This window comes from Balaenoptera musculus, chromosome 10 (assembly GCF_009873245.2).
Source record: "Balaenoptera musculus isolate JJ_BM4_2016_0621 chromosome 10, mBalMus1.pri.v3, whole genome shotgun sequence".
Taxonomy (NCBI): Eukaryota; Metazoa; Chordata; class Mammalia; order Artiodactyla; family Balaenopteridae; genus Balaenoptera; species Balaenoptera musculus.
Genome location: NC_045794.1, coordinates 22,437,749 through 22,464,314, shown reverse-complemented (window position 1 = coordinate 22,464,314; position 26,566 = coordinate 22,437,749). Strand labels below are relative to the sequence as shown.

General features: G+C 37.5%; 1 protein-coding gene across 3 annotated transcripts in view; it reads left to right on the top strand.

Annotated features, from left to right (window-relative positions):
• Window positions 1-26,566, top strand: part of ITPR2 (inositol 1,4,5-trisphosphate receptor type 2) — a 524,960-nt gene that overhangs the window by 152,797 nt on the left and 345,597 nt on the right. For all 3 annotated transcript variants that reach the window (XM_036864824.1, XM_036864825.1, XM_036864826.1), the window contains exons 14-21: window positions 7,715-7,856; window positions 9,940-10,101; window positions 14,240-14,412; window positions 15,321-15,440; window positions 15,557-15,742; window positions 16,887-17,138; window positions 21,532-21,676; window positions 23,247-23,397. In XM_036864824.1, coding sequence (XP_036720719.1) covers window positions 7,715-7,856; window positions 9,940-10,101; window positions 14,240-14,412; window positions 15,321-15,440; window positions 15,557-15,742; window positions 16,887-17,138; window positions 21,532-21,676; window positions 23,247-23,397 — 1,331 coding nt within the window. The remainder of the gene's footprint in view (window positions 1-7,714; window positions 7,857-9,939; window positions 10,102-14,239; window positions 14,413-15,320; window positions 15,441-15,556; window positions 15,743-16,886; window positions 17,139-21,531; window positions 21,677-23,246; window positions 23,398-26,566) is intronic.

Here is a 26,566-nt window from a genome sequence, read left to right as displayed (position 1 = left end):
TAGAAGACATTGAGTCACAATTTCAAAAGAAATTCACACCACATTTTGATGAGTAGGAATCATGTTTTACATTTCTGTGGTTGCCCACAGAAGTTGTGTGAGTGAATCCTATTCGTTAGATGTGTTGTTGAAAAGAAATAGATTGGGTTAAAATTTTAAATAGGCACACAAGAAAACATAATATCTCTGGAATTTGGGGGTGGAGTTTATGATCCTTGGAAGTGTGCTGAAATTTGGATGTTGTGGCTAAATTCTGGATTATGGGTGTGTCCACTTAACTCCATTCCATTGCAGGAGGTAAATCTGGAGATAAGATCAAGATGCTTCCTAACTGAATACATTCCACACTTTTCTAGAGTCGCTGAATCTCTTAAATTGTAGTTTTCTTATTGATGTTATCATGATTGATCATGCTAATAATGGTGAATAATTATGCTAACGTATATGGATAAAGCTTATTTATTTATTGAAGTATAGTAGATTTACAATGTTGTGTTAGTTTCTAGTGTACAGCAAAGTGATTCAGTTATACGTAAATATACATATTCTTCTTCATATTCTTTTCCATTCCAGTTTATTACAGGATACTGAATATCTTTCCCTGCGCTATACAATAAGACCTTGTTGTTTATCTATTTTATATATAGTAGTTTGTGCTACTATATATAAATCTGCTAATCCCAAACTCCTAATTTATCCATCCTCCACCCCCTTTCCCCTTTGGTAACCGTAAGTCTGTTTTCTATGTCTCTGAGTCTGTTTCTATAAATAAGTTGTAAATAAGTTCATTTGTGTCATATTTTAGATTCCACATGTTAAATGATATCATATGGTATTTGTCTTTCTCTATCTGACTTACTTCACTTAATATGATAATCTACAGGTCCATCCATGTTGCTGCAAATGGCATTATTTCATTATTTTTTATGGCTGAGTAATATTCTATTGTATATGTATACCACATCTTCTTGGATAAAACATATTTAAATATTTGTTGGATAGCTTTTGTTGTATCAAAAAATTCACATATGGCACAGCTCCCTGGTGGTCTAGTGCCTGGGATCATAAAAAATTCATATAGAAAATGAAAAATTGCAGGAAGGAGGAAGAAGGCTAAGGGAGGAACTGTTCTCCAGGCATTTTAGGTACTAGATGCCACTGAAGTTCAAGTAATTGTTAAAATAATAACTGAAATGTAGAATTTAAAGGTGAACATTAGTGTATGATTTTAGAATATTATGATTTTTATAGATCAGTTAATACTTTCAGAACAATTTAGAGCATCTGATTGCTTACTCTAGTCTCTCTCTGAAGTTCAATTAAGTTTTTCCTCTTCTGTACAGGGAGAAATTGAAATGTAGTGAAGATTAAGAGATGTAGTTTGATAAAAATAGAACTACTATACGACCCAGCAATCCCACTACTGGGCATATACCTTGAGAAAACCATAATTCAAAAAGAGTCATGTACCACAATGTTCACTACAGCTCTATTTACAACAGCCAGGACATGGAAGCAACCTATGTGTCCATCAACAGATGAATGGTTAAAGAAGATGTGGCACATAAATACAATGGAATATTACTCAGCCATAAAAAGAAACGAAATTGAATTATTTGTAGTGAGGTGGATGGACCTAGAGTCTGTCATACGGAGTGAAGTAAGTCAGAAAGAGAAAAACAAATACCGAATGCTAATACATATATATGGAATCTAAAAAAAAAAAAAAAATGGTTCTGAAGAACCTAGGGGCAGGACAGGACTAAAGAGGCAGACGTAGAAAATGGATTGAGGACATGGGGAGGGGGAAGGGTAAGCTAGGGTGAAGTAAGAGAGTGGCATGGACATATACACAGTACCAAATGTAAAATAGATAGCTAGTGGGGAGCAGCCACATAGCACAGGGAGATCAGCTTGGTGCTTTGTGACCACCTAGAGGGGTGGGATAGGGAGGGTGGGAGGGGATGCAAGAGGGAGGAGATATGGGGATATATGTTTATGTATAGCTGATTCACATTGTTATACAGCAGAAACTAACACACCATTGTAAAGCAATTATACTCCAATAAAGATGTTAAAAAAAAAAGAAATGTAGTTTGAGTTAATAGTGAAAAAGAAAAGAATCTGAATTAAGAATTTAGTTTAGATCTCAGAGCATGTGTCCCACGCAGAGTCTCCGCAGGCAGCCCACTGCCACCATCATGAAGTACCGGTGCTGCCTTTTCACAATCTGAAGCGCCGCATGTGAGGCCTCTGCACGCGGCCCCCTGTGAGCACGTGAAACTAGATGAAGCACAAAGGAAAAGAAATAAAAAGGAAGAACTACAATCCTGCAGCCTGTGGAACAAAAAACACATTCACAGAAAGATAAACAAGATGAAAAGGCAGAGGGCTATGTACCAGGTGAAGGAACAAGATGAAACCCCAGAAAAACAAATAAATGAAATGGAGATAGGCAATCTTCCAGAAAAAGAATTCAGAATAATGATAGTGAAGATGATCCAGGACCTCGGAAAAAGAATGGAAGCAAAGATACAGAAGATGCAAGAAATGTTTAACAAACATCTAGAAGAATTAAAGAACAAACAAACAGAGATGAACAATACAATAACTGAAATGAAAACTACACTGGAAGGAATCAATAGCAGAATAAATGAGGCAGAAGAACGGATAACTGACCTGGAAGACAGAATGGTGGAATTCACTGCTGTGGAACAGAATAAAGAAAAAAGAATGAAAAGAAATGAAGACAGCCTAAGAGACCTCTGGGACAACATTAAATGCAACAACATTTGCATTATAGGGGTCCCAGAAGGAGAAGAGAGAGAGAAAGGACCAGAGAAAATATTTGAAGAGATTATAGTCGAAAACTTCTCTAACATGGGAAAGAAAATAGCCACCCAAGTCCAGGAAGCGCTGCAAGTCCCATACAGGATAAACCCAAGGAGAAACATGCCGAGACACATAGTAATCAAATTGGCAAAAGTTAAAGACAAAGAAAAATTATTGAAAGCAGCAAGGGGAAAATGACAAATAACATACAAGGGAACTCCCATAAGGTTAACAGCTGATTTCTCAGCAGAAACTCTACAAGCCAGAAGGCAGTGGCATGATATACTTAAAGTGATGAAAGGGAAGAACCTACAACCAAGATTACTCTACCCAGCAAGAATCTCATTCAGATTCAATGGAGAAATCAAAAGTTTTACAGCAAAAGCTAAGAGAATTCAGCACCACCAAACCAGCTCTACAACAAATGCTAAAGGAACTTCTCTAAGTGAGAAACACAAGAGAAGAAAAGGACCTACAAAAACAAACCCAAAACAATTAAGAAACTGGTAATAGGAGCATACATATCGATAATTACCTTAAATGTGAATGGATTAAATGCTCCAACCAAAAGACACAGGCTTGCTGAATGGATACAAAAACAAGACCCATATATATGCTGTCTACAGGAGACCCACTTCAGACCTATGATGCATACAGACTGAAAGCGAGGGGATGGAAAAAGATATTCCATGCAAAAGGAAATCAAAGCTGGAGTAGCAATACTCATATCAGATAAAATAGACTTTAAAATAAAGAATGTTACAAGAGACAAGGAAGGACACTACGTAATGATCAAGGGATCAATCCAAGAAGAAGATATAACAATTATAAATATATATGCACCCAACATACGAGCACCTCAATGCATAAGGCAACTGCTAATAGCTATAAAAGAGGAAATCGACAGTAACACAATAATAGTGGGGGACTTTAACACCTCACTTACACCAATGGACAGACCATCAAAAATGACAATAAATAAGGAAACAGAAGCTTTAAATGACACAATAGACCAGATAGATTTAACTGATATTTATAGGACATTTCATCCAAAAACCGCAGATTACACTTTCTTCTCAAGTGCGCACGGAACATTCTCCAGGATAGATCACATTTGGGTCACAAATCAAGTAAATTTAAGAAAATGGAAATCATATCAAGCATGTTTTCTGACCACAACGCTATGAGATTAGAAATCAATTACAGGGAAAAAATCTGTAAAAAACACAAACACATGGAGGCTAAACAATACATTACTGAACAACCAAGAGATCACTGAAGAAATCAAAGAGGAAATAAAAAAATACCTAGGGACAAATGACAATGAAAACACGATCCAAAACCTATGGGATGCAGCAAAAGCAGTTCTAAGAGGGAAGTTTATAGCTATACAAGTCTACCTCAAGAAACAAGAAAAATCTCAAATAAACAATCTAACCTTACACCTAAAGCAATTAGAGAAAGAAAAACAAACAAAACCCAAAGTTAGCAGAAGGAAAGAAATCATAAAGATCAGAGCAGAAATAAATGAAAGAGAAACAAAGAAAACAATAGCAAAGATCAATAAAACTAAAAGCTGGTTCTTTGAGAAGATAAACAAAATTGATAAACCATTAGCCAAACTCATCAAAAAAAAGAGGGAGAGGACTCAAATCAATAAAATTAGAAATGAAAGAGGAGAAGTTACAACAGACACTGCAGAAATACAAAGCATCCTAAGAGACTATTACAAGCAACTCTAGGCCAATAAAATGGACAACCTGGAAGAAATAGACAAATTCTTAGAAAGGTATAACCTTCCAAGACTGAACCAGGAAGAAATAGAAGATATGAACAGAGCAATCACAAGTAATGAAATTGAAACTGTGATTAAAAATCTTCCAACAAACAAAAGTCCAGGACCAGATGCCTTCACAGGTGAAGTCTGTCAAACATTTAGAGGAGAGCTCACACCCATCCTTCTCAAACTCTTCCAAAAAATCGCAGAGGAAGGAACACTCCCAAATTCATTCTATGAGGCCACCATCACCCTGATACCAAAACCAGACAAAGATACTACAAAAAAAGAAAATTACAGACCAATATCACTGATGAATATAGATGCAAAAATTCTCAACAAAATTCTAGCTAACAGAATCCAACAACACATTAAAAAGATCATGCACCATGGTCAAGTGGGATTTTTCCCAAGGATGCAGGGATTCTTCAATATATGCAAATCAATCAATGTGATACACCATATTAACAAATTGAAGAATAAAAACCATATGATCATCTCAATAGATGCAGAAAAAGCTTTTGAAAAAATTCAACACCCATTTTTGATAAAAACTTTCCAGAAAGTGGGCATAGAGGGAACCTACCTCAACATAATAAAGGCCATATACGACAAACCCACAGCAAGCATCATTCTCCATGGTGAAAAACTAAAAGCATTTCCTCTAAGATCAGGAACGAGACAAGGATGTCCACTCTCACCACTATTATGCAACATAGTTTTGGAAGTCCTAGCCACAGCAATCAGAGAAGAAAAAGAAATAAAAGGAATACAAATTGGAAAAGAAGAAGTAAAACTGTCACTGTTTGCAGATGACATGATACTATACATAGAGAATCCTAAAGATGCCACCAGAAAACTACTAGAGCTAATCAATGAATTTGGTCAAGTTGCAGGATACAAAATTAATGCACAGAAATCTCTTGCATTCCTATACACTAATGATGAAAAATCTGAAAGAGAAATTAAGGAAAAACTCCCATCTACCACTGCAACAAAAAGAATAAAATACCTAGGAGTAAACCTACCTAGGGAGACAAAAGACCTGTATGCAGAAAACTATAAGACACTGATGAAAGAAATTAAAGATGATACCAACAGATGGAGAGATATACCATGTTCTTGGATTGGAAGAATCAATATTGTGAAAATGACTGTACTACCCAAAGCAATCTACAGATTCAATGCAATCCCTATCAAATTACCATTGGCATTTTTTACAGAACTAGAACAAAAAAATCTTAAAATTTGTATGGAGACACAAAAGACCCCAGTAGCCAAAGCAGTCTTGAGGGAAAAAAACGGAGCTGGAAGAATCAGACTCCCTGACTTCAGACTATACTACAAAGCTATAGTAATCAAGACAACATGGTACTGGCACAAAAACAGAAACATAGATCAATGGAACAAGATAGAAAGTCCAGAGATAAACCCACGCACCTATTGTCAACTAATCTATGACAAAGGAGGCAAGGATATACAGTGGAGAAAAGACAGTCTCTTCAATGAGTGGTGCTGGGAAAACTGGACAGCTACATGTAAAAGAATGAAATTAGAACACTCCCTAACACCATACACAAAAATAAACTCAAAATTGATTAGAGACCTAAATGTAAGACTGGGCACTATAAAACTCTCAGCGGAAAACATAGGAAGAGCACTCTTTGACATAAATCACAGCAAGATCTTTTTTGATCCACCTCCTAGAGTAATGGAAATAAAAACAAAAATAAATGGGACCTAATGAACCTTAGAAGCTTTTGCACAGCAAAGGAAACCATAAATGAGACGAAAAGACAACCCTCGGAATGGGAGAAAATATTTGCAAATGAATCATCGGACAGAAGATTAATCTCCAAAATATATAAACAGCTTATGCAGCTCAATATTAATAAAAACCCACCTCTATCCAAAAATGGGCAGAAGACCTAAATAGACATTTCTCCAAAGAAGACATACAGATGGCCAAGAAGCACATGAAAAGCTGCTCAACGTCACTAATTATCAGGGATATGCAAATCAAAGCTAAAATAAGGTATCACCCCTCACACCTGTTAGAATGGGCATCATCAGAAAATCTACAAACAAGAACTGCTGGAGAGAGTGTGGAGAAAAGGGAACCCTCTTGCACTGTTGGTGGGAACGTAAACTGATGCAGCCACTATGGAGAACAGTTTGGATGTTCCTTAAAGAACTAAAAATAGAATTACCATATGACCCAGCCATCCCACTACTGGGCATATACCCAGAGAAAACCATAATTCAAAAAGACACATGCACCCCAAAATGTTCATTGCAGCACTAATTACAATAGCCAGGTCATGGAAGCAATGTAAATGCCCATCAGCAGACGAATGGATAAAGAAGATGTGGTACATATATACAATGGAATATTACTCAGCTATAAAAAGGAACGAAATTAGGTCATTTGTAGAGACGTGGATGGATCTAGAGACTGTCATACAGAGTGAAGTAAGTCAGAAAGCGAAAAATAAACATCATATATTAACGCCTATATGTGGAACCTAGAAAATGGTACAGAAGAACGGGTTTGCAAGGCAGAAATAGAGACACAGAAGTAGGGAAAATACGTATGGACACCAAGGGGGGAAAGCGGTGGGGGTGGGGGTGGTGTTGGTGTGATGAATTGGGTGATTGGGATTGACATGTATACACTGATGTGTATAAAATTGATGACTAATAAGAAAAATAAATAAATAAATAAAAAATTAAAAAAAAAGAATTTAGTTTAGCTGTTCTCCCTTAAAGCAGAAATACTCTTTTCTTCTAATCAGTCATGGAAAAGCATCTGTGGATAGGTGAAATGCTCTCAACATATGTTTTTGGGACTCACAGGGTTTTATTTCATAGCTGTGTTTGCAGATACTTGATTAGAGCTGGAGGTGGTGTGGGGTTGGAAGAACTGAAGAAGGGATGCTCTTCATAAAGATTTAAGTAAATATTAACTGCACTATGTATTTTGTTAATTAAATAATTTTTATCATAAAATACTTGCACTTTCATAGTGTTTTCGTTCTTAGTGTTTATTTAAATATATTTACAAAATTAAGCACACCATAATGTTTCCTTTTCGTTTTATGATAGGTTTGTGACCAAATTATTGGAAGACCTTATCTTCTTTGTTGCTGATGTACCTAACAATGGACAAGACGTTCTGGATGTGGTAATCACCAAGCCAAACCGAGAACGTCAGAAATTAATGAGGGAACAAAACATATTGGCACAGGTGAATGTTTCCATGTACTAATTTTGCATATTTTAACTTTTTGAATTATAGTATCAGGAAAGTTCTTGTATTGGTTATCTATTGATGTGTAACAAGTTACCCCAAAACTTAGTGTCTCAAACCAGCAGATACTTACAGTTTCTGTGGATTAGGAATCTGGGGGTAGTTTAGGTGGACAGTTCTTGCTCAGGGTGTTTTGGAGGCTGCAATGAAGGTGTTGGTTGGGCTGCTTCAGCTCGAGGCTCAAATGGGAGAGGATTCACTTCCCAGCTCACTGGCATGGGCCTCCACACAGCGCTGCCTCAAGAGCTGGCAGCTTGCTTTCCTTAAAAGTGAGAGATCCAGGACAGAGCAAGAGAGGGCCTTCAGATGGAGGCCATAGTTTTCTTGTAACCTAATCTTAGAAGTAACATCTCATTATTTCTACCTTGTTTCTTAGTTAGAAGTGAGTCAACAAATCCAGCCCACAGTCAAGAAGACAGTATTCCATAAGAGTATAATTCCAGGAGGCAGGGATCATTGGGGGCCATCTTGGAGACAGCCTATCACAGACCTTTAAAAACCTACATGGTCAGACTGTCTCCAGAAAATATGCTGTAATGCTTTTTTAAGTAGAATTTCCAGGGGAACTTGGAAGCTGCCATCCCCATTTGCTTCCTACTTTTTCCCTTTCTTCCTTCGAAAAGTAGGGCAGTCTATTCATCAGCTCACAAGTGCTCTATACAATACTCTAGTTTTTTCCCTGAAAGTCTAGAGCTGCTTCTATGCTATGTCTTCCTGAAATTGTTCATAACATGCCAGTAAATTAATTTACTCCTTAATAATATGCACATTTGGACATGCCTACCTTCATGCATTCTTTGTATTCTGATAATTGTTATATAAAGTAATGGGCTTCTGCATTAATTGTGGACTGAAGGAAGGTACTTAAATAAAATTTATGTTATTAATATACATGTTCTTGTGGAGTTGGGAAAGGAAGACAGTAGACGTATTGTCAATTAATATTCTATAGCTGATTGTCTGAGTATATAAAATCAACATTTTTCTCAAAGAAAGTAAAGGTTGCAAATCTAATGAGACAAAGCCTTTTCTGACATCAGCATTTCTTTTGTATAAAACATTTGACTTCAAGGACTTTTAGGACCTTGAATGATTTATTAATATTATTTCAACCAACGTATGTCAAACATTTTACTTTAGTATTATAAATAATAAAATTCAAGGTTTAGTGAATATAGAATTACTGAAGAAACTTTAATTCATGTTATATTTCATGAACTACAAAGGATAATTCCATTCCATTTCGCTTTCTTTTATGACTCCTCATATCTTTGCCTAGGTGCTCTTTCATAAACAATTTGCTCATTCTACTAGTTCATCTCCAGGTGATCCTACCTGCTGTCTTGCTGCCTAAAAGAATTATGTTCCTTAGTGATTTTTAAATACTTCCCAACTGCTAATCTTCTTACAAGAAGAATCTGAGTCACTGGGTATCACCAGCTGTCCATATGGCTCCTTATTTGTTTTGAATGCTTATGCATTCATTGATTTGGCCACATCTTTATGTATAGAAACAATAAATTAATTCTTTTATGAAGAGGTTTAAAAGCAATATTTGGAGGCAGTTTTTTGATGTCAGTTTCAGATGAAAAGTAAATACTTTCCTTATATTATTTTGATTTTAGAAAGTTATAGAAAACAATAGAAAGAATTATAAAGCCTATCGAAATCAAACTATATTTTAGTTCATCTCAATATGTTCATGTAACTTGGTACAACCTAACATCTTTATATTTTTATTTTAATAAAATAGAATTTCTAAACAAAATTAAGCATTTTATTTAAATATTGTTTTTGTCATTCAACTTAGGGAATCCTTTTAGCAGTATTTTTCTGTCCCTTAATATGTTGGTCTTGTATCCTAAAAAAATCTTTTTTTTTTTTTACTTTATGTTAATTCTCTTCAAATATTACAAAAGTGTTTTCGAGTCAGTGTGTTTATTTATAAAAAAAAGTCAAAATGTGGCAAAACGTGCACCTCCATTCATCAGAATAAGCGGTTGGTTTTTTTTCCTGATAGGTATTTGGGATTCTGAAAGCACCCTTTAAGGAGAAAGCAGGAGAAGGCTCAATGCTGAGACTTGAAGATCTGGGGGATCAAAGATACGCCCCCTACAAGTACATGCTGAGGCTGTGCTACCGTGTGCTGAGACATTCACAGCAGGACTACCGGAAAAATCAGGTGGAGGGTGGCTCTCTTTTTTACCTGTTTAACATCTAAAGTATGGGCAAAGTTCTTTGGTTACTGTTCTAAGACATTTAAATAGGAACGGGAAATTCTACTTTGCAATGCAATGTTTTATATTGGCAACACACAAAAATGACCTAAAAATGTATTTGAGCTGACATATGTATTTATTCTTCCACGTAAAATTAGAATTGTCAAGGGAGGATGTCTAAGTTTTTGTATGTGCATGGTATTAGCTCCTGCTGGGCAGGAGGCATGCTGGATATGTTATGTAAAGAGGAATGAGACATTTTTTGGCATTTCTAGGAGCATGTGTGGTACCAAATCGCTGTGTGTAGGCCAAAGAGTTCATTGTCTGGTGGAAAAGATATGACATGTACATCTGAAACATAAGGTAGAGGCACAGAGGGGACAGGAGAGATAGGAGAGCATTGTGAGAATTCAGGAGAGAGAAGAGCTCAGCTGGGGGAACCCAGGAAGAGCACTTGGAGAAGAAGCATTTGGGTTGGATGAAAATCATTTTCAGATATTGTATGGGAACAAGCATTTTAGTGAAGAGATATTTCTGAAAAGAGAATGGTGGATCCTAGAAAGGGCACTTTCATCCCAAGATATTCCTAACTGTGGAGGACAGGGAACCCAGGTGTGTCCAGGGATATAGCTAAAAGTTCCCAACTGCAAGTGAAGTTTCTTTTAAGTCTCATTTTTGTCTTAAAATATATATAATATTTTGCAATGTGCTCAATAATACACATTTGCTTAATATAAAATTGCTTTCAGTTAATTATCGTTTGGTACATTAGTGTCCCATGTTTCTCTTAGCCAGTTGGAGAGATGAGTACATAGTTTGTAAACTTCACTGATGAGTTTGGTCCATGAGGAAGGATTCTGTAAGAGAAAGCTGGGAAGGCAGGTAGGGCTGAGCCATGGAGGGGCTAGGTTGTCAGGCCTGGAGGCTGCAGGTTATTTGGGAATAGTTAGTAGTATTTACTGAGTGCTTACATTTTACCAGGCTCAGTTCTAAGCACTTTTCACAACAAAACTTGGTTAATACTGAGTTAAGATGAAGAACTGAGGCACAGAGAGGTTAAATAAATTGCCAAAGAATACACAGTTTTGACTGGAGCCAGTATTCAAACCCAGGCTCTTAATAATCATAGTACTGCCTCTAAAGTAGTCTAAAAGTTATTTGGCAAGAAAAAAAATTGCTTTAAAATAAAGTGTGAAAATACATTTTTTTTTGAAATTCAGTTTAAAGATTAAGAAAAAGTCTAAAAAGAATATGTAAAACAGATTAACCAGAAGATAAATAATTTGACAAGGACAAGAGTGAGGAAGCAGACAATATAAACAGATTCTTAAATGCTTTTTAATATAATCCTAGGTATAAACATTTTTCCTCCCAATTGAAAATGCTTGTCATTGGAATTATTTTTCCCAACTTCATTGCATTCCTTTAAGATGGCAAGGTAATGTAGGTAGAGTTATTGCAAGGAAAATTAAGTTCCAGAATGTCAAATGACAGACCTTAAGCACTCAGAGAGTCAGCTTCCGAGAAGCCCCAGATACCAGGGCCACGTTATTCAGCGGAGGTCAGGGATGGGGGTGGGACTGGCGGTCACTCTGTGGCCTCATTTCTCTTCTCAGGTCTAGAAAGATCTACTTTGCTAGACAGGCCTCCACTCCACACTACATGCAATAGTCTATGAGAGAGATTGAATTAACTGAAAAAATCAATAGGTCTGCAGGGTTTACCTGGTACCCTCAGAACCACGGGACCCCCTAATGTGCGTGTCCTCCGTTGCACTCAGTCTTTGGGAGGGTCCTGTGGACCCGCTTTCCACAGCACTGCCCTGTGCTTCAGCACCGGATATCCTTGGTTTGGCTGTTCTGCTAGTACCTAGTAGATTGTCCAGGCAGCACGTCTCAGTTGGTGTCTTTTCCCAGTCTCTCGAGGTCTGGCACAAAGTTCTTTCTCAGTCCTCCCTGTCTAAGCTGGGGACTCGCGTGCCTGGTGTCCTGAGGAGGGACTTCCCTGGTGGCGCAGTGGTTAAGAATCCACCTGCCAATGCAGGGGACACGGGTTTGAGCCCTGGTCCAGGAAGATCCCACATGCTGTGGAGCAACTAAGCCCGTGTGCCACAACTACTGAGCCTGCGCTCTAGAGCCCGCTAGCCACAACTACTGAGCCCATGTGCCGCAACTACTAAAGCCGGCGTGCCTAGAGCCCATGCTCCGCAACAAGAGAAGCCACTGCAATGAGAAGCCCATGCACTGCAACGAAGAGGAGCCCCAGCTCACTGCAACTAGAGAAAGCCCGCACGCAGCAATGAAGACCCAACGGAGCCAAAAAGAAATAACAATAAAAAGAAAAATAAAGCATAAACAGAAAGACTTTCTACTTTTTGCATAATTCCTTGTTCTCCTTTTTCCTCACCTATATTTTATAGAGTCCTAATAGGGAATTCTTTTGTGATTTAGTACTAACCCAAGTCTTTCATGTTGAGTTTCTGTTTACTGTTATTTATAGACTTTGGAAACATGTCTAATTTCGTTTGATTATTTATGGACATCTTGATCTATTTATCAAACATCTTGGAGGTTTGCCTTATAGCAGGGTCTGATTACAATAGTCATACAAGTGTATAAATTAATACATATTTTTAAAATGATACACTAATAGAAGACATTTACTTTACTTCACTGGTACCCAATATACAAAACCACCATTTTGAAAAAGGCCACAGAATTGCTGCCTAGAATATAATGAGATTTGTGCAACCAGTATCATTTTCAAGGAACAGGTAGGTTCCAGTAAATCTTAAGGCAAAAACACTTTCTAATCAATAAATTTTCCCATCATAGAAAAAATCCCCAAGGAGAATCCCCAAGAAATTGAAGTGAAAACTTTGGATTGTGGACGGGGTTAAGCTTACCAGTGCTGTGGTTGGCTGAGATGTGGCTTGGAAGAGAGGCGAGGTGGTGGGAAGGGGAAGGAGCAGATGGAATCATGCATGAGGGAAGCTCGCCAATGGCTTTCCCTTGCTCTAAGAATGAATGTTTCTGTGTTCACCGTGGCTCGCAAGGGCCTCACCTCCCACGTCAGCTCTTGCTTTCTGCTCACTCGGCTGTACTCCAGCCACAATGGCCACCTTGTGTTTACAGAACTCCGAAGACTGGGTTCCACCATTACAGAGCCTTCCACTTGGTACCCCCACTGCTCAATGGCTTGTCTCCCCATGGCTGCCTCCTTTTTCTCATTTCCATCATTTCTATCATAGGTCAAATGCTCCCTCTTCAAGAGTCTACCCCATCTCAAGTTGTCACCTTTTCCCATCCCTCTGTTTGTTTCATTTCACTTATCAACATGTAAAATGATTCTATTTACTAGCTCATTGAGTGCCCCTTCTCACTAGGATGTAAGCTCTATGGGAGCTTATCTGTCTTACTGCCGCATCCCTAGTCTCGCAAACAGTACCTGGAATGGCTTTCCAGAAATATCTCTTGGGTGAATGGATCTGATCAATAAAGTGATCAATCACATTATCTTGTTGGATAGCTTTTTAAAGACAAAAAGTGCTGTGAAGTTTTATCATTATTTTGAAGAGATTTAATAGGTCATTGTGGTATATGTACAAAAAAGAAATCAGCTAAGTTCACCTGGGATCGTCATGTAATGGTATAGAGCTCATGCTTCATGAACCAAATGTCAAAGAGTCATTTTTGTTTCTATAATTATGCCAGAATCCTAGGTTATAGCTCTTAGTGAGTGTTCAAAGAAGGGCGTCTGTTAAACTGGTGAAATCATTACTTACCATGTCATAAAAAATTGTCATTTTTAACTCAGTTTATTTTTGTTTTTCTCACTTGTAAGAGTGTAAGCACCCATATGAAAAATTATTACTAGGCACGTAATTTTCTGTTATAATTTGAATGAGGTATATGCTAATATATTTCCATTTCCTTCCACAAATATCCTATTTACTAAAGAATTATTTATTTGCTCCTCTTTAACAATAATTTTTAGCAAGTTTTCTGTTATGAATAAATTAATCAATGTTGCTGACCGTAATAGAACCTGTTATTTCTAAGCTCTTTGGCAGTGCATTCTGACAGTCTTTCTCCTTTGTAGGAATATATTGCTAAGAATTTCTGTGTCATGCAGTCCCAGATTGGCTATGATATTTTGGCAGAAGATACCATCACAGCTTTGTTGCACAACAACAGAAAACTACTAGAGAAACACATCACAGCAAAAGAAATAGAAACATTTGTTAGTTTACTCAGGAGAAATCGGGAGCCAAGGTTTGAAGTGGTTCATGCAGTATTCTTTTCTTGTGGGGACTGTGGCTTTTTGCTTTATTTTTAGAACTTTTTTAAAGTTCGAATTCTTTCATGGACAAAACAGTGTTGGGCTTATTGCTATAATATGTACCATAAAGAGTTATTATCTCATAGGAGATCAAAACCCTTTATAAACGTATTTAAATGTAATTGATTTTCACTCTGATAACTTGTGTTTTTATAGTACCCCATAGTTTTTCAAAATATATTCATATTTCATTCAATTCAATACATTGCCTCATTTAAACCCTTGCACATTCTCATGAAGTACACCAGTCGTATAATATTATCCACATTTTAGAGATGAGAAAATAGAAGCCTAGAGACCAACTAGGAACAGAATTTAGAGTTTCTGACTCCGCGTCAAGTACCCTGTCTCTTATACCATGCTGCCTTATCTGGGAGAAATGAATGCAGAAAAGTCAAGCAGATTGATAAAATTTTCTTAATTAGCAAGCAAATAAGTGTTAGAAGGTAGGATTGGGCCTCGGACTTGACCAGGCCATATTCACGTTGATTAAGTATGTGCTGTATGTCTGTTTTACTCAGTACAACATCAGCTTTGATCTGGCTTTGTTTTGATATTGTAAATATAACAAGTCACAGTGCTGTGGGATAAATATCACCAAGTAAATAAAAGCAAACATATCATTTTTGGAAACAAGATTTGTCCTAAATACAAATAATTGGATATTTAATTTGTTTCTAATGGTACAGTAGATAAGCAACACATTAGAAAAATGTTGCATGGAAATAATATTAAAAATATATCTAGAAAGTCAGTTTCATTATATCTCAAAGTATCTTTGGGGGGATGATTTTATAAGATGCTTTTTGTTAATGATCAATTTAATTTTTTCTCTTGTCAGGTTTTTGGATTATTTATCAGATCTCTGTGTGTCTAACACCACCGCTATACCTGTAACTCAAGAACTCATCTGCAAATTTATGTTGAGCCCAGGCAATGCAGATATTCTCATTCAAACTAAGTAAGTCCAGATGATGGAGACATCCTTTTCTGTTCATTATTTGTAAGCAGTACAGTTCCTTATCATGTTTCTGAATGAGCTTGTTCATAGATTTTGTGTGTGTTATTTATTTCAAGGCTGGTCTCAATGCAAGGAGACAACCCCATGGAGAGCGCCATCCTTTCAGATGACATTGATGAGGAAGAAGTTTGGCTCTACTGGATTGACAGCAACAAGGAACCTCATGGCAAAGCTATCAGGCACCTTGCTCAGGAAGCAAAAGAAGGCACCAAGGCTGATTTAGAAGTTCTTACCTACTACAGGTTAAGTATTGTAGAGAATCGTAATTCTCAGTCTCACATATTCATTGAGAGATGATTCTCTGACATCTCTAAAAGTTAGGTATCTATGAAGAAGAAGTTTAAGAAGTTGTGTCAGAACTAGGGTAGCTGAAATATTTAGTATTATTTAAAATATTCACAATAAATGTAAACATCTGTGTTTTCCACATATACCACTTGCAATTTTCTAATTTTCCACTAGTTTGGAACTGTTGTGCAGCAAAGGATTTTTTCCTCTTGTTGACTGGTGTGGGTGCAGATGAGAGACGTTTTGGGACCTAGGTAATCGAGTTGAGAGGGAGGTGAAATTGGGGTTGGGGAAGCTGATCCGGTTGTAGGGGTGGCCTCAGAGAAAGTTAGCCGGTAGTTATGTATATATCACTTGTGATTATGTGGAGACCTAGGGCTTCAGAGAAACTGGTGTCTTTAGCTGTGAAAGTTCAGCGGTGGCATATGGCAGTCGAAATTTCAGTGGTAGTTGCTGGTGGTCAGTATATTGGGAGCAAGAAACTAGCTGGCGTTTTTGAGTCTAAGGCTCGGAAACCCAAGGCAGAAGCCCCTGGGCCACTTTGGGCCCAAATGACAGGAATCTGAGAAAGGCAGAGAATTCATTGTGTTCCCTGGTTTCTGTAGCTACAGCTACAAAGCCAAAGGCTACTTTCTGGATCTCGGAGGCTGATGAACCCAAGTGTACTGATGCCTTTGGATTGATCACATTTGGATTGGGAACTGAGTGGGTCTACCCTTGGAGTGTAGATACCAGAGCCTGGAGCTGAGTGAGCCTGGGCAAGGCAGAGAGAGATGGTTTCATGTGAGCTGTTGTCCATAGCCTACAGGCTTAGTGTATTTGCAGACCTAGGAAACCGAGAACTGAGAGCCTAATGACACTTTCCACCAGATACATGTTGCTGGAACAAGTAAGAGAAGTTGCAACTGAATGGGCATAGAGGTGATTTTATCTGTGTGTTGTCATTTGATCACTTAACCTACTACCAGAAGAGTTTGACTCCAGTTATCACCTACTCTGGGGAATATTGGAATCATAAAAGTAGATGCTGATTGATACTAATATTTATGAACTTTATCCAGATAAGAAAAATAATGTAAAATATTTAATATTTTTAAGGTACCAGCTAAATCTCTTTGCAAGGATGTGTTTGGATCGCCAGTATCTGGCCATAAACCAGATTTCTACGCAGCTCTCTGTTGATTTGATCCTGCGGTGTATGTCGGATGAGAGCCTGCCCTTTGACCTCCGAGCATCTTTTTGTCGCCTTATGCTGCACATGCATGTTGACCGGGATCCCCAGGAGTCTGTGGTGCCTGTTCGCTATGCCAGGCTCTGGACAGAAATCCCCACGAAGATCACGATTCATGAGTATGTTTGGAAAAATTTCTTTTTTTAAAATTTAATTTAATTTATTTTTTTATACAGCAAGTTCTTATTAGTCATCAATTTTATACACATCAGTGTATACATGTCAATCCCAATCGCCCAATTTATCACACCACCATCCCCACCCCCCCGCTGCTTTCCCCCCTTGGTGTCCATACGTTTGTTCTCTACATCTGTGTCTCAACTTCTGCCCTGCAAACCGGTTCATCTGTACCATTTTTCTAGGTTCCACATACATGTGTTAATATACGATATTTGTTTTTCTCTTTCTGACTTACTTTACTCTGTATGACAGTCTCTAGATCCATCCATGTCTCAACAAGGGACCCAATTTCATTCTTTTTTATGGCTGAGTAATATTCCATTGTATATATGTAACACAACTTCTTCATCCATTCGTCTGTCAATGGGCATTTAGGTTGCTTCCATGACCTGGCTATTGTAAATAGTGCTGCAATAAACATTGGAGTGCATGTGTCTTTTTGAATTATGGTTTTCTCTGGGTATGTGCCCAATAGTGGGATTGCAGGATCGTATGGTCATTCTATTTTTAGTTTCTTAAGGAACCTCTGTACTGTTCTCCATAGTGGCTGTATCAATTTACATTCCCACCAACAGTGCAAGAGGGTTCCCTTTTCTCCACACCCTCTCCAGCATTTGTTGTTTGTAGATTTTCTGATGATGCCTATTCTCACTGCTGTGAGGTGATACCTCATTGTAGCTTTGATTTGCATTTCTCTAATAATTAGTGATGTTGAGCAGCTTTTCACGTGCTTCTTGGCCATCTGTATGTCTCTTTGGAGAAATGTCTATTTAGGTCTTCTGCCCATTTTTGGATTGGGTTGTTTGTTTTTTTAATATTGAGCTGCATGAGCTGTTTATATATTTTGGAGATTAATCCTTTGTCCGTTGATTCATTTGCAAATATTTTCTCCCATTCTGAGGGTTGTCTTTTCATCTTGTTTCTGGTTTCCTTTGCTGTGCAAAAGCTTTGAAGTTTCATTAGGTCCCATGTTTTAATTTTTGTTTTTATTTCCATTACTCTAGGAGGTGGATCAAAAAAGATCTTGCTGTGATTTATGTCAAAGAGTGCTCTTCCTATGTTTTCCTCTAAGAGTTTTATAGTGCCCAGTCTTACATTTAGGTTTCTAATCCATTTTGAGTTTATTTTTGTGTATGGTGTTAGGGAGTGTTCTAATTTCATTCTTTTACATGTAGCTGTCCAGTTTTCCCAGCACCACTTATTGAAGAGACTGTCTTTTCTCCATTGTATATCCTTGCCTCCTTTGTCATAGATTAGTTGACCATAGGTGCGTGGGTTTATCTCTGGACTTTCTATCTTGTTCCATTGATCTATGTTTCTGTTTTTGTGCCAGTACCATATTGTCTTGATTACTGTAGCTTTGTAGTATAGTCTGAAGTCAGGGAGTCTGATTCTTCCAGCTCTGTTTTTTTCCCTCAAGACTGCTTTGCCTATTCGGGGTCTTTTGTGTCTCCATACAAATTTTAAGATTTTTTGTTCTAGTTCCGTAAAAAATGCCATTGGTAATTTGATAGGGATTGCATTGAATCTGTAGATTGCTTTGGGTAGTATAGTCATTTTCACAGTATTGATTCCTCCAATCCAAGAACATGGTATATCTCTCTCCATCTGTTGGTATCATCTTTAATTTCTTTCATCAGTGTCTTATAGTTTATTGCATAAATTTCTTTTGTCTCCCTAGGTAGGTTTATTCCTAGGTATTTTAATCTTTTTGTTGTAATGGTAAATGGGAGTGTTTCCTTAATTTCTCTTTCAGATTTTTCATCATTAGTGTATAGGAATGCAAGAGATTTCTGTGCATTAATTTTGTATCCTGCAACTTTACCAAATTCATTGATTAGCTCTAGTAGTTTTCTGGTGGCATCTTTAGGATTCTCTATGTATAGTATCATGTCATCTGCAAACAGTGACAGTTTTACTTCTTCTTTTCCAATTTGTATTCCTGTTATTTCTTTTCCTTCTCTGATTGCCGTGGCTAGGACTTCCAAAACTATGTTGAATATTAGTGGTGAGAGTGGACATCCTTGACTTGTTCCTGATCTTAGAGGAAATTCTTTAAGTTTTTCACCATTGAGAATGATGTTTGCTGTGAGATTGTCGTATATGGCCTTTATTATGTTGAGGTAGGTTCCCTCTATGCCCACATTCTGGAGAGTTTTTATCATAAACGGGTGTTGAATTTTTTCAAAAGCTTTTTCTGCATCTATTGAGATGATCATATGGTTTTTATTCTTCAATTTGTTAATATGGTGTATCACATTGATTGATTTGCGTATACTGAAGAATACCTGCATCCCTGGGATAAATCCCACCTGATCATGGTGTATTATCCTTTTAATGTGTTGTTGGATTCTGTTTGCTAGTATTTTGTTGAGGATTTTTGCATCTATATTCATGAGTGATATTGGTCTGTAATGTTGTTTTTTTGTAGTATCTTTTTCTGGTTTTGGTATCAGGGTGATGGTCGCCTCAGAATGAATTTGGGAGTGTTCCTTCCTCCGCAATTTTTTGGAAGAGTTTGAGAAGGATGGGTGTGAGCTCTCCTCTAAATGTTTGACAGACTTCACCTGTGAAGGCATCTGGTCCTGGACTTCTGTTTGTTGGAAGATTTTTAATCACAGTTTCAATTTCATTACTTGTGATTGGTCTGTTCATATTTTCTGTTTCTTCCTGGTTCAGTCTTGGAAGGTTATACCTTTCTATGAATTTGTCCATTTCTTCCAGGTTGTCCATTTTATTGGCATAGAGTTGCTTGTAGTAGTCTCTTAGGATGCTTTGTATTTCTGCTGTGTCTGTTTTAACTTCTCCTTTTTCATTTCTAATTCTGTTGATCTGAGTCTTCTCCCTTTTTTTCTTGATGAGTCTGGCTAATGGTTTATCAATTTTGTTTATCTTCTCAAAGAACCAGGTTTTAGTGTTATTGATCTTTGTTATTATTTTCTTTGTTTCTATTTCATTTATTTCTGCTCTGATCTTTATGATTTCTTTCCTTCTGCTAACTTTGGGTTTTGTTTGTTCTTCTTTCCCTAGTTCCTTTAGGTGTAAGGTTAGATTGTTTATTTGAGATTTTTTTTGTTTCTTGAGGTAGGCTTGTATAGCTATAAACTTCCCTCTTAGAACTGCTTTTTCCGCATCCCATAGGTTTTGGATTGTCATGTTTTCATTGTCATTTGTCTCTAGGTATTTTTTGATTTCCTCTTTGATTTCTTCAGTGATCTCTGGTGGAGTGAATTCCACCATTCTTTCTTCCAGGTCGCTTATCCTTTCTTCTTCTTCAGTTATTCTGCTATTGATTCCTTCTAGTGTTGTTTTCATTTCAGTTATTGTATTGTTCATCTCTGTTTGTTTGTTCTTTAATTCTTCTAGGTCTTTATTACGCATTTCTTGCATCTTCTGGATCTTTGCCTCCATTCTTTTTCCGAGGTCCTGGATCATCTTCACCATCATTATTCTGAATTCTTTTTCTAGAAGGTTGCCTATCTCCACTTCATTTAGTTGTTTTTCTGGGGGTTTATCTTGTTCATTCATCTGATACATAGCCCTCTGCCTTTTCATCTTGTCTGTCTTTCTGTGAATGTGTTTTTTGTTCCACAGGCTGCAGGATTGTAGTTTTTCTTGCTTCTGCTCTGGAAAAATTTCTTGAAGACTTTAAATTCAGCAGTTGAACTCAATGATTTTGATCATGTCTTCAATTTTTTTAAAAATTTATTTTATTGAAGTATATTGGATTTACAGTGTTGTGTTAATATCTACTATACAGCAAAGTGATTTGGTTATGAATACGTATACATTCTTTTTCATATTCTTTTACATTACGATTTATACAGAATATTGGGTGTAGTTCCTTTTTCTATACAGTAGGACCTAGTTGTTTATCCATTCTATATATAATAGTTTGCATCTACTAATCCCAAATGCCCAATCCATCCCTCCCCCAAATGTCTTCAATTTTGAAATGAAATATTAGGAAAGGCATTTCTTTATTCAGACTTGGATTGTTAATATTCCAAATGCAAACAAGATACTCTTTTTGGAAAGTAAAATGACAACTCTTGATAATAGAATAGTTATTCTGGAAACCAATAAACAGAAATCATGTTAATAAAAGGAGTAACAATTAATAAAAGGAGTAACAATGGTAGACTCTGATTTAAATGCTTTACATGTATTATTTCATTTCAAAATAGCCCCATTTTACAGATGAGGGTACAAAATCTAGAAAGGTTAGTTAATTTACCCAAGTTTAGAAGTTAAGAGGTCAAAATATATATATTTTCCTATTTTAAATGATTACAATCAATTTAACTTCCTTTAAATTCTTTGTCTTCCCAGATATGATTCTATAACAGACTCTTCCAGAAATGATATGAAGAGGAAATTTGCACTGACAATGGAATTTGTTGAAGAATACTTGAAAGAGGTTGTAAATCAGCCTTTTCCTTTTGGAGATAAAGAAAAAAACAAACTGACATTTGAGGTAATTTTTTAAAACAATTAATCCATGAGGTTTTTCAATTTAACCTGTCTAAAATTAGATACATTGAACATCAAAGATTTTTTTCCCTCTAATATTTAGGATGCTTTAGTAATTAGGTAGTTAAATTCATGAACATATGATTCACTCTGCCACTGATTAAAAGATAGATTTGATGCTTTAATTATGCCTCATATAGGATACTAAATATTTTATTTATAGTTATCTGTTAGCTACTCTGATTTTTTTGGTTTCATTTATTGTGTAAGCTTTATTGCATTTAGTGAACAAAGACAGCTTTGCATGTTTATAAAATGTTTGGATACATTTTTTTCATCCATGAAGGTAATGTTTTTAGCCTCATTAAACTGAATTGAAATACCTCCAGTTATAATATCACTTTGGGGATATAGTGACAAAACTAGAGAGAAGATGCCATTACATGATATCTGGGGTATTAGGTACCTACTGGTGTGTAACAGATTACCCCCAAACTTAGCAGCCCAAAGCAACAAGCATGTTATTATCTCACAGTTTCTGTGGGTCAGGAATCTGGGAGGGCTTATTAGTTGGGTGGTTCTAGGTCAGGGTCTCTCATGAGGTCAGGATCTCACAAGCTGTTGATTGGGGTTGCAGTTTCTGTGGGTCAGGAATCTGAGAGGGCTTATTAGTTGGATGGTTCTAGGTCAGGGTCTCATATGAGGTCAGGGTCTCACAACCTGTTGATTGGGGTTGCAGTCATCTGGGGTTAGATGATCTGCTTCTCAGCTCACTTGTGTGGTTGCTGGCGGCTATACTTCCTTGCTAGCTATTGTCTAGACACCTCATCTTCTTGCCGTGTGGGCCTTTCCATAGGCTGCCTCAGTGTCCGTACAGTATGGCATCTGGCTTCCCCCAGAGCAACCATTAGAGAGAGAGAAAGAGAGAGCCCAAGATGGAAGTTGCAGTCTCCTATAACCTAATCTTAGAACTGTCATGTCATCACTTCTGCTGTATGCTATTGGAGACACTGAGTAACCCTGGGGCAGTGTGGAAGGAGACCCTACATTGGGCACCATCTTGGAAGCTGGCTCTCACACCTAGTATGTCCTATAGTATCCAGGAGACCACACAGTGGCATAAGGAACATATATTTCTAGACAAATTTCATGGATAATATTCATTTATTAAAGTAATTCATTAATGTAACTATTTATTAAGTGGTATCCTACTGACGTAAGTTAATGTTTAAATAAGAGGTAAATCATTCTAATGTAAACCTCTTTTAACCACCCTGATACAACTAAAATCTTGTCTTGTCCCTTCCTTGCTGGCTGTTGACGAGATACCTCATCTTCTTGTCACATGGGCCTTTGATGGGGTTGATGAACTGGTCTTATTTGGATTTAGTTCTAAACTTGATTAAATTGGAGTTCAGCGGTTGCTTTCGCAGGTATTTCAATTCCTAGGTATTAAAGAATTAGAAAGGTTAGAAATACCTGCGCTAACTTAGGTAATAAAAAGTCAATGCTAATTTCCGTTCCTAATGTTTCTCTTTTCTTTTTCACCTTCTCCCTGCCTTTTTAAAATTAAGGTGGTCCACTTGGCTCGGAATCTTATATACTTTGGATTTTATAGTTTCAGTGAATTACTAAGGCTAACAAGAACACTTCTGGCTATCCTCGATATTGTTCAGGCCCCCATGTCATCATATTTTGAAAGATTAAGCAAATTTCAAGATGGAGGTAAGAATTTTGGAGAAAAGTTATAACCTTTTTGGTATTCCTTTGAGGTGAGATAGAAAACAAATCTATAGAGAAGTGGTTGTTAACATGTACCTGCTAATATATGTGTGCAAATGGAATGTCATCCTGTGATAGGACTGAGTGACCAGAGGCTGGATTTACAAACATTCTTCTCTGTTTTTAATGAAAAGCTTTAAAAGACAACTTCATAAGATCAATGAATTCCACCTTCAGCAGCTCATGTTACGGTCAATCCACTAGTGAAGTATTATGTGTTAAAAAATAAAAACATCTTAATATTTGTGGTCATCCTGGTGTGTGTCATGTGCTGGCTACACTTCACAGCATGGCATAAAAAATGCAGAGAATGGGCACACTCAGGGTCACACCAGAGAAGCAGAGAGTGCAAGGCTAGCACAAGAGGCAGTACAGTAAAGTGGGCAAGAGAGCATGCGCTTTTGAGTCAGAGTGCCTATGTTCAAATCCTGCCTTGACCACTTATTAACTTAGGCAAGGTACTTATCTTCTCCAAGAGTTTCTTTTCTTATCTGAGATATGACGATGAAAATACCAGTATCTTCCTCACAGTCTCCATGTGAGAATTACGTGAATGTGTACAATATATTCAAAGCACTTATAACAGTGCCCATCTCATAACTCAATAAAATTTTTTTCAGATGGTGATTGTCTTTAAGTTGGATGCTCTGAAAATACCCTGTGGTATAGAATTGTTTGCAGAATGTGTATTGAAGAGTGCATTTAAGATATACACCTGTAAGGAAGTGGGGAAGGTAGGATTGGGCAGACAGAGAAGCTGAGCCACAGTGAGGTTACGATTGAGGTCTTTGCTGATCCTACAGGGAGCTCTGGAGCTGAGTTGGCCCTTCAAAGTGGTCACAAATTAAGGCAAAGGGCCTGAGCTTTATATCCTCGCATTAGCCCGCCTTGACTGCTGGCTTCATCACAGAGGGGGTGTGTAGCCTTGGGTAAGGCAGTTCCCCCTGGACAAGGGTCACTCTTAGTGAGAAGCACGGCTTCGAGAAGACAGCAGTCATCATGCCCAGCAACTGAGGAAATAGATGCCTCAGCTCTAAGAGGTGATGCGGGTGGAGCACAATGTATCCACTACAGTATCCACTACAGGATCAAACAGTAAAGCCAGAAATCTAACTTCGGACATAGGGAAGAAATATCTGACTAGCAATGATAAACGAACAAGTAGCTGAAGTAATTAATTGTGATGCCTAAATCTTAATTCCTTCTACAGCTGTCAAAAATCTGTACAGACCAATAAAAAGCAAATTAAACACCATAAATCCCTCACCTTCAGCAGAACTAGAAGACAGAGGACAGTCCGAACTTCAGTTATTATAAGCGGAAAAGCAACCTCAGTTTTTAGTGGCACTGTCTCACTGTTCCTACTGAGAGCCTCTGTGGACAGTTAGGGAGTTCTGGAAAAACCATGTGGAAGAGACAGGAAGGGATTGTGTGAAAATCACCCTTAGAATTCCTGGGCAGTGCAGTGGTTAGGACTCCTTGCTTCCACTTCCGGGGGCCTAGGTTCAATCCCTGGTCAGGGAACTAAGATCCAGCAAGCCGCATGGTGTGGCCAAAAAAAAAAAGAAAAGAAAAAGAAAATCACGCTTACAAAAAGAAAGTCTGGGGCTTCCCTGGTGGCGCAGTGGTTGAGAGTCTGCCTGCTAATGCAGAGGACACGAGTTCGAGCCCTGGTCTGGGAGGATCCCACATGCCACGGAGCAGCTGGGCCCGTGAGCCACAACTGCTGAGCCTGTGCGTCTGGAGCCTGTGCCCCGCAACGGGAGGGGCCGTGATGGTGAAAGGCCCGCGCACCGCGATGAAGAGCGGTCCCTGCACCGCGATGAAGAGTGGCCCCCGCTTGCCACAACTAGAGAAAGCCCTCGCACGAACCGAAGACCCAACACAGCCAAAAATAAATAAATAAATAAATAAAGTAGCTATAAAAAAAAACAATCGAATTCATAAAAAAAAAAAAAAAAGAAAAGAAAAAGAAAGTCTGTCTATCCTAAGGGTGAAAATATTGAAAGAGATTCCAGGTAGATAAGAGCACTGAGTAAGGAGGAAGGAACTTGAAAGTACACAGGTAGCAGTTGTGGAAAAGCTATGCTTCTAGGGATGAACAAGGTTAAAAGTAAGGAAGAGGCACCCTTTGGAGTCTTGGTGGTGAAGGCAAAAAGAAGCAAGGTGGGGAAATCTAGAATACCAGATAAAAGAAACTAACACAGTATTGTGAAGCAATTATACTCCAATAAAGATCTATTAAAAAAAAATTGAAGAAAATATAACTCTTCCTCCACTGCCCCCCAACAAAAGCCAGACTTTAAAGAAACTGCACTTCATGACTCAGACAGAAGAGGGTGCTCCTGAACTGAAGATCTTGTAAACCAGCTCATGTTGTCACCTTGCCCATGAAATGCAGAAATGTAATCAATCTTCATCTCTAGGAAAGGACTGTAAGATCAAAACAGAATGCAGAATCAAAACATTTCAGTTGATGGAAATTTCTCTCTGAACATCAATCATGAAAGAGAAGAAAATTGTAACATGATACTCTAAACTGAATTAAATGTCTTCAAACATGAAACATGAATGTGTGAAATACACCTTGCATCATAAATCCAAGAACTAAGGTTAGAAATGGACCAACACAAACCAGTCGGAAATGAAAAGAAAGTTGATTGGACTCAGAAAAGAAAAAGACTTTATTATTACTATTTTTAGAAATAACAGACCAAATTACAAGATATCAAAGGAAGAATACATTTGAATGAAAGTATAGTAAGCATCATTGAAGAAAGGCAGGAGAACAGTGATGAGAATGTTAAGGATTTAAAGAAACAAGTAAAAATGGTCAATGAGAAAGTGGTTGAAATGGAAGAAAGGCAAAGAAGAGCCATCATATGAATAATTGGAGTCCCTGAAAAAGAAAAACAAAACAATGGAACAGACCTGAGATTTAAAATTCCAATCCAAGAAAACATTCTGTAACTAAAAGATAACCTGAATTCTGCATGGTGAAGTTATGTAGGATGGTAATCTCCAAGACTTAAGATGTAGAAAAATGAAACTATTATATACAGTATATATTCAGACAGGGTGGTGAGGGGGACAGGGAGGCACTATGAAAGCA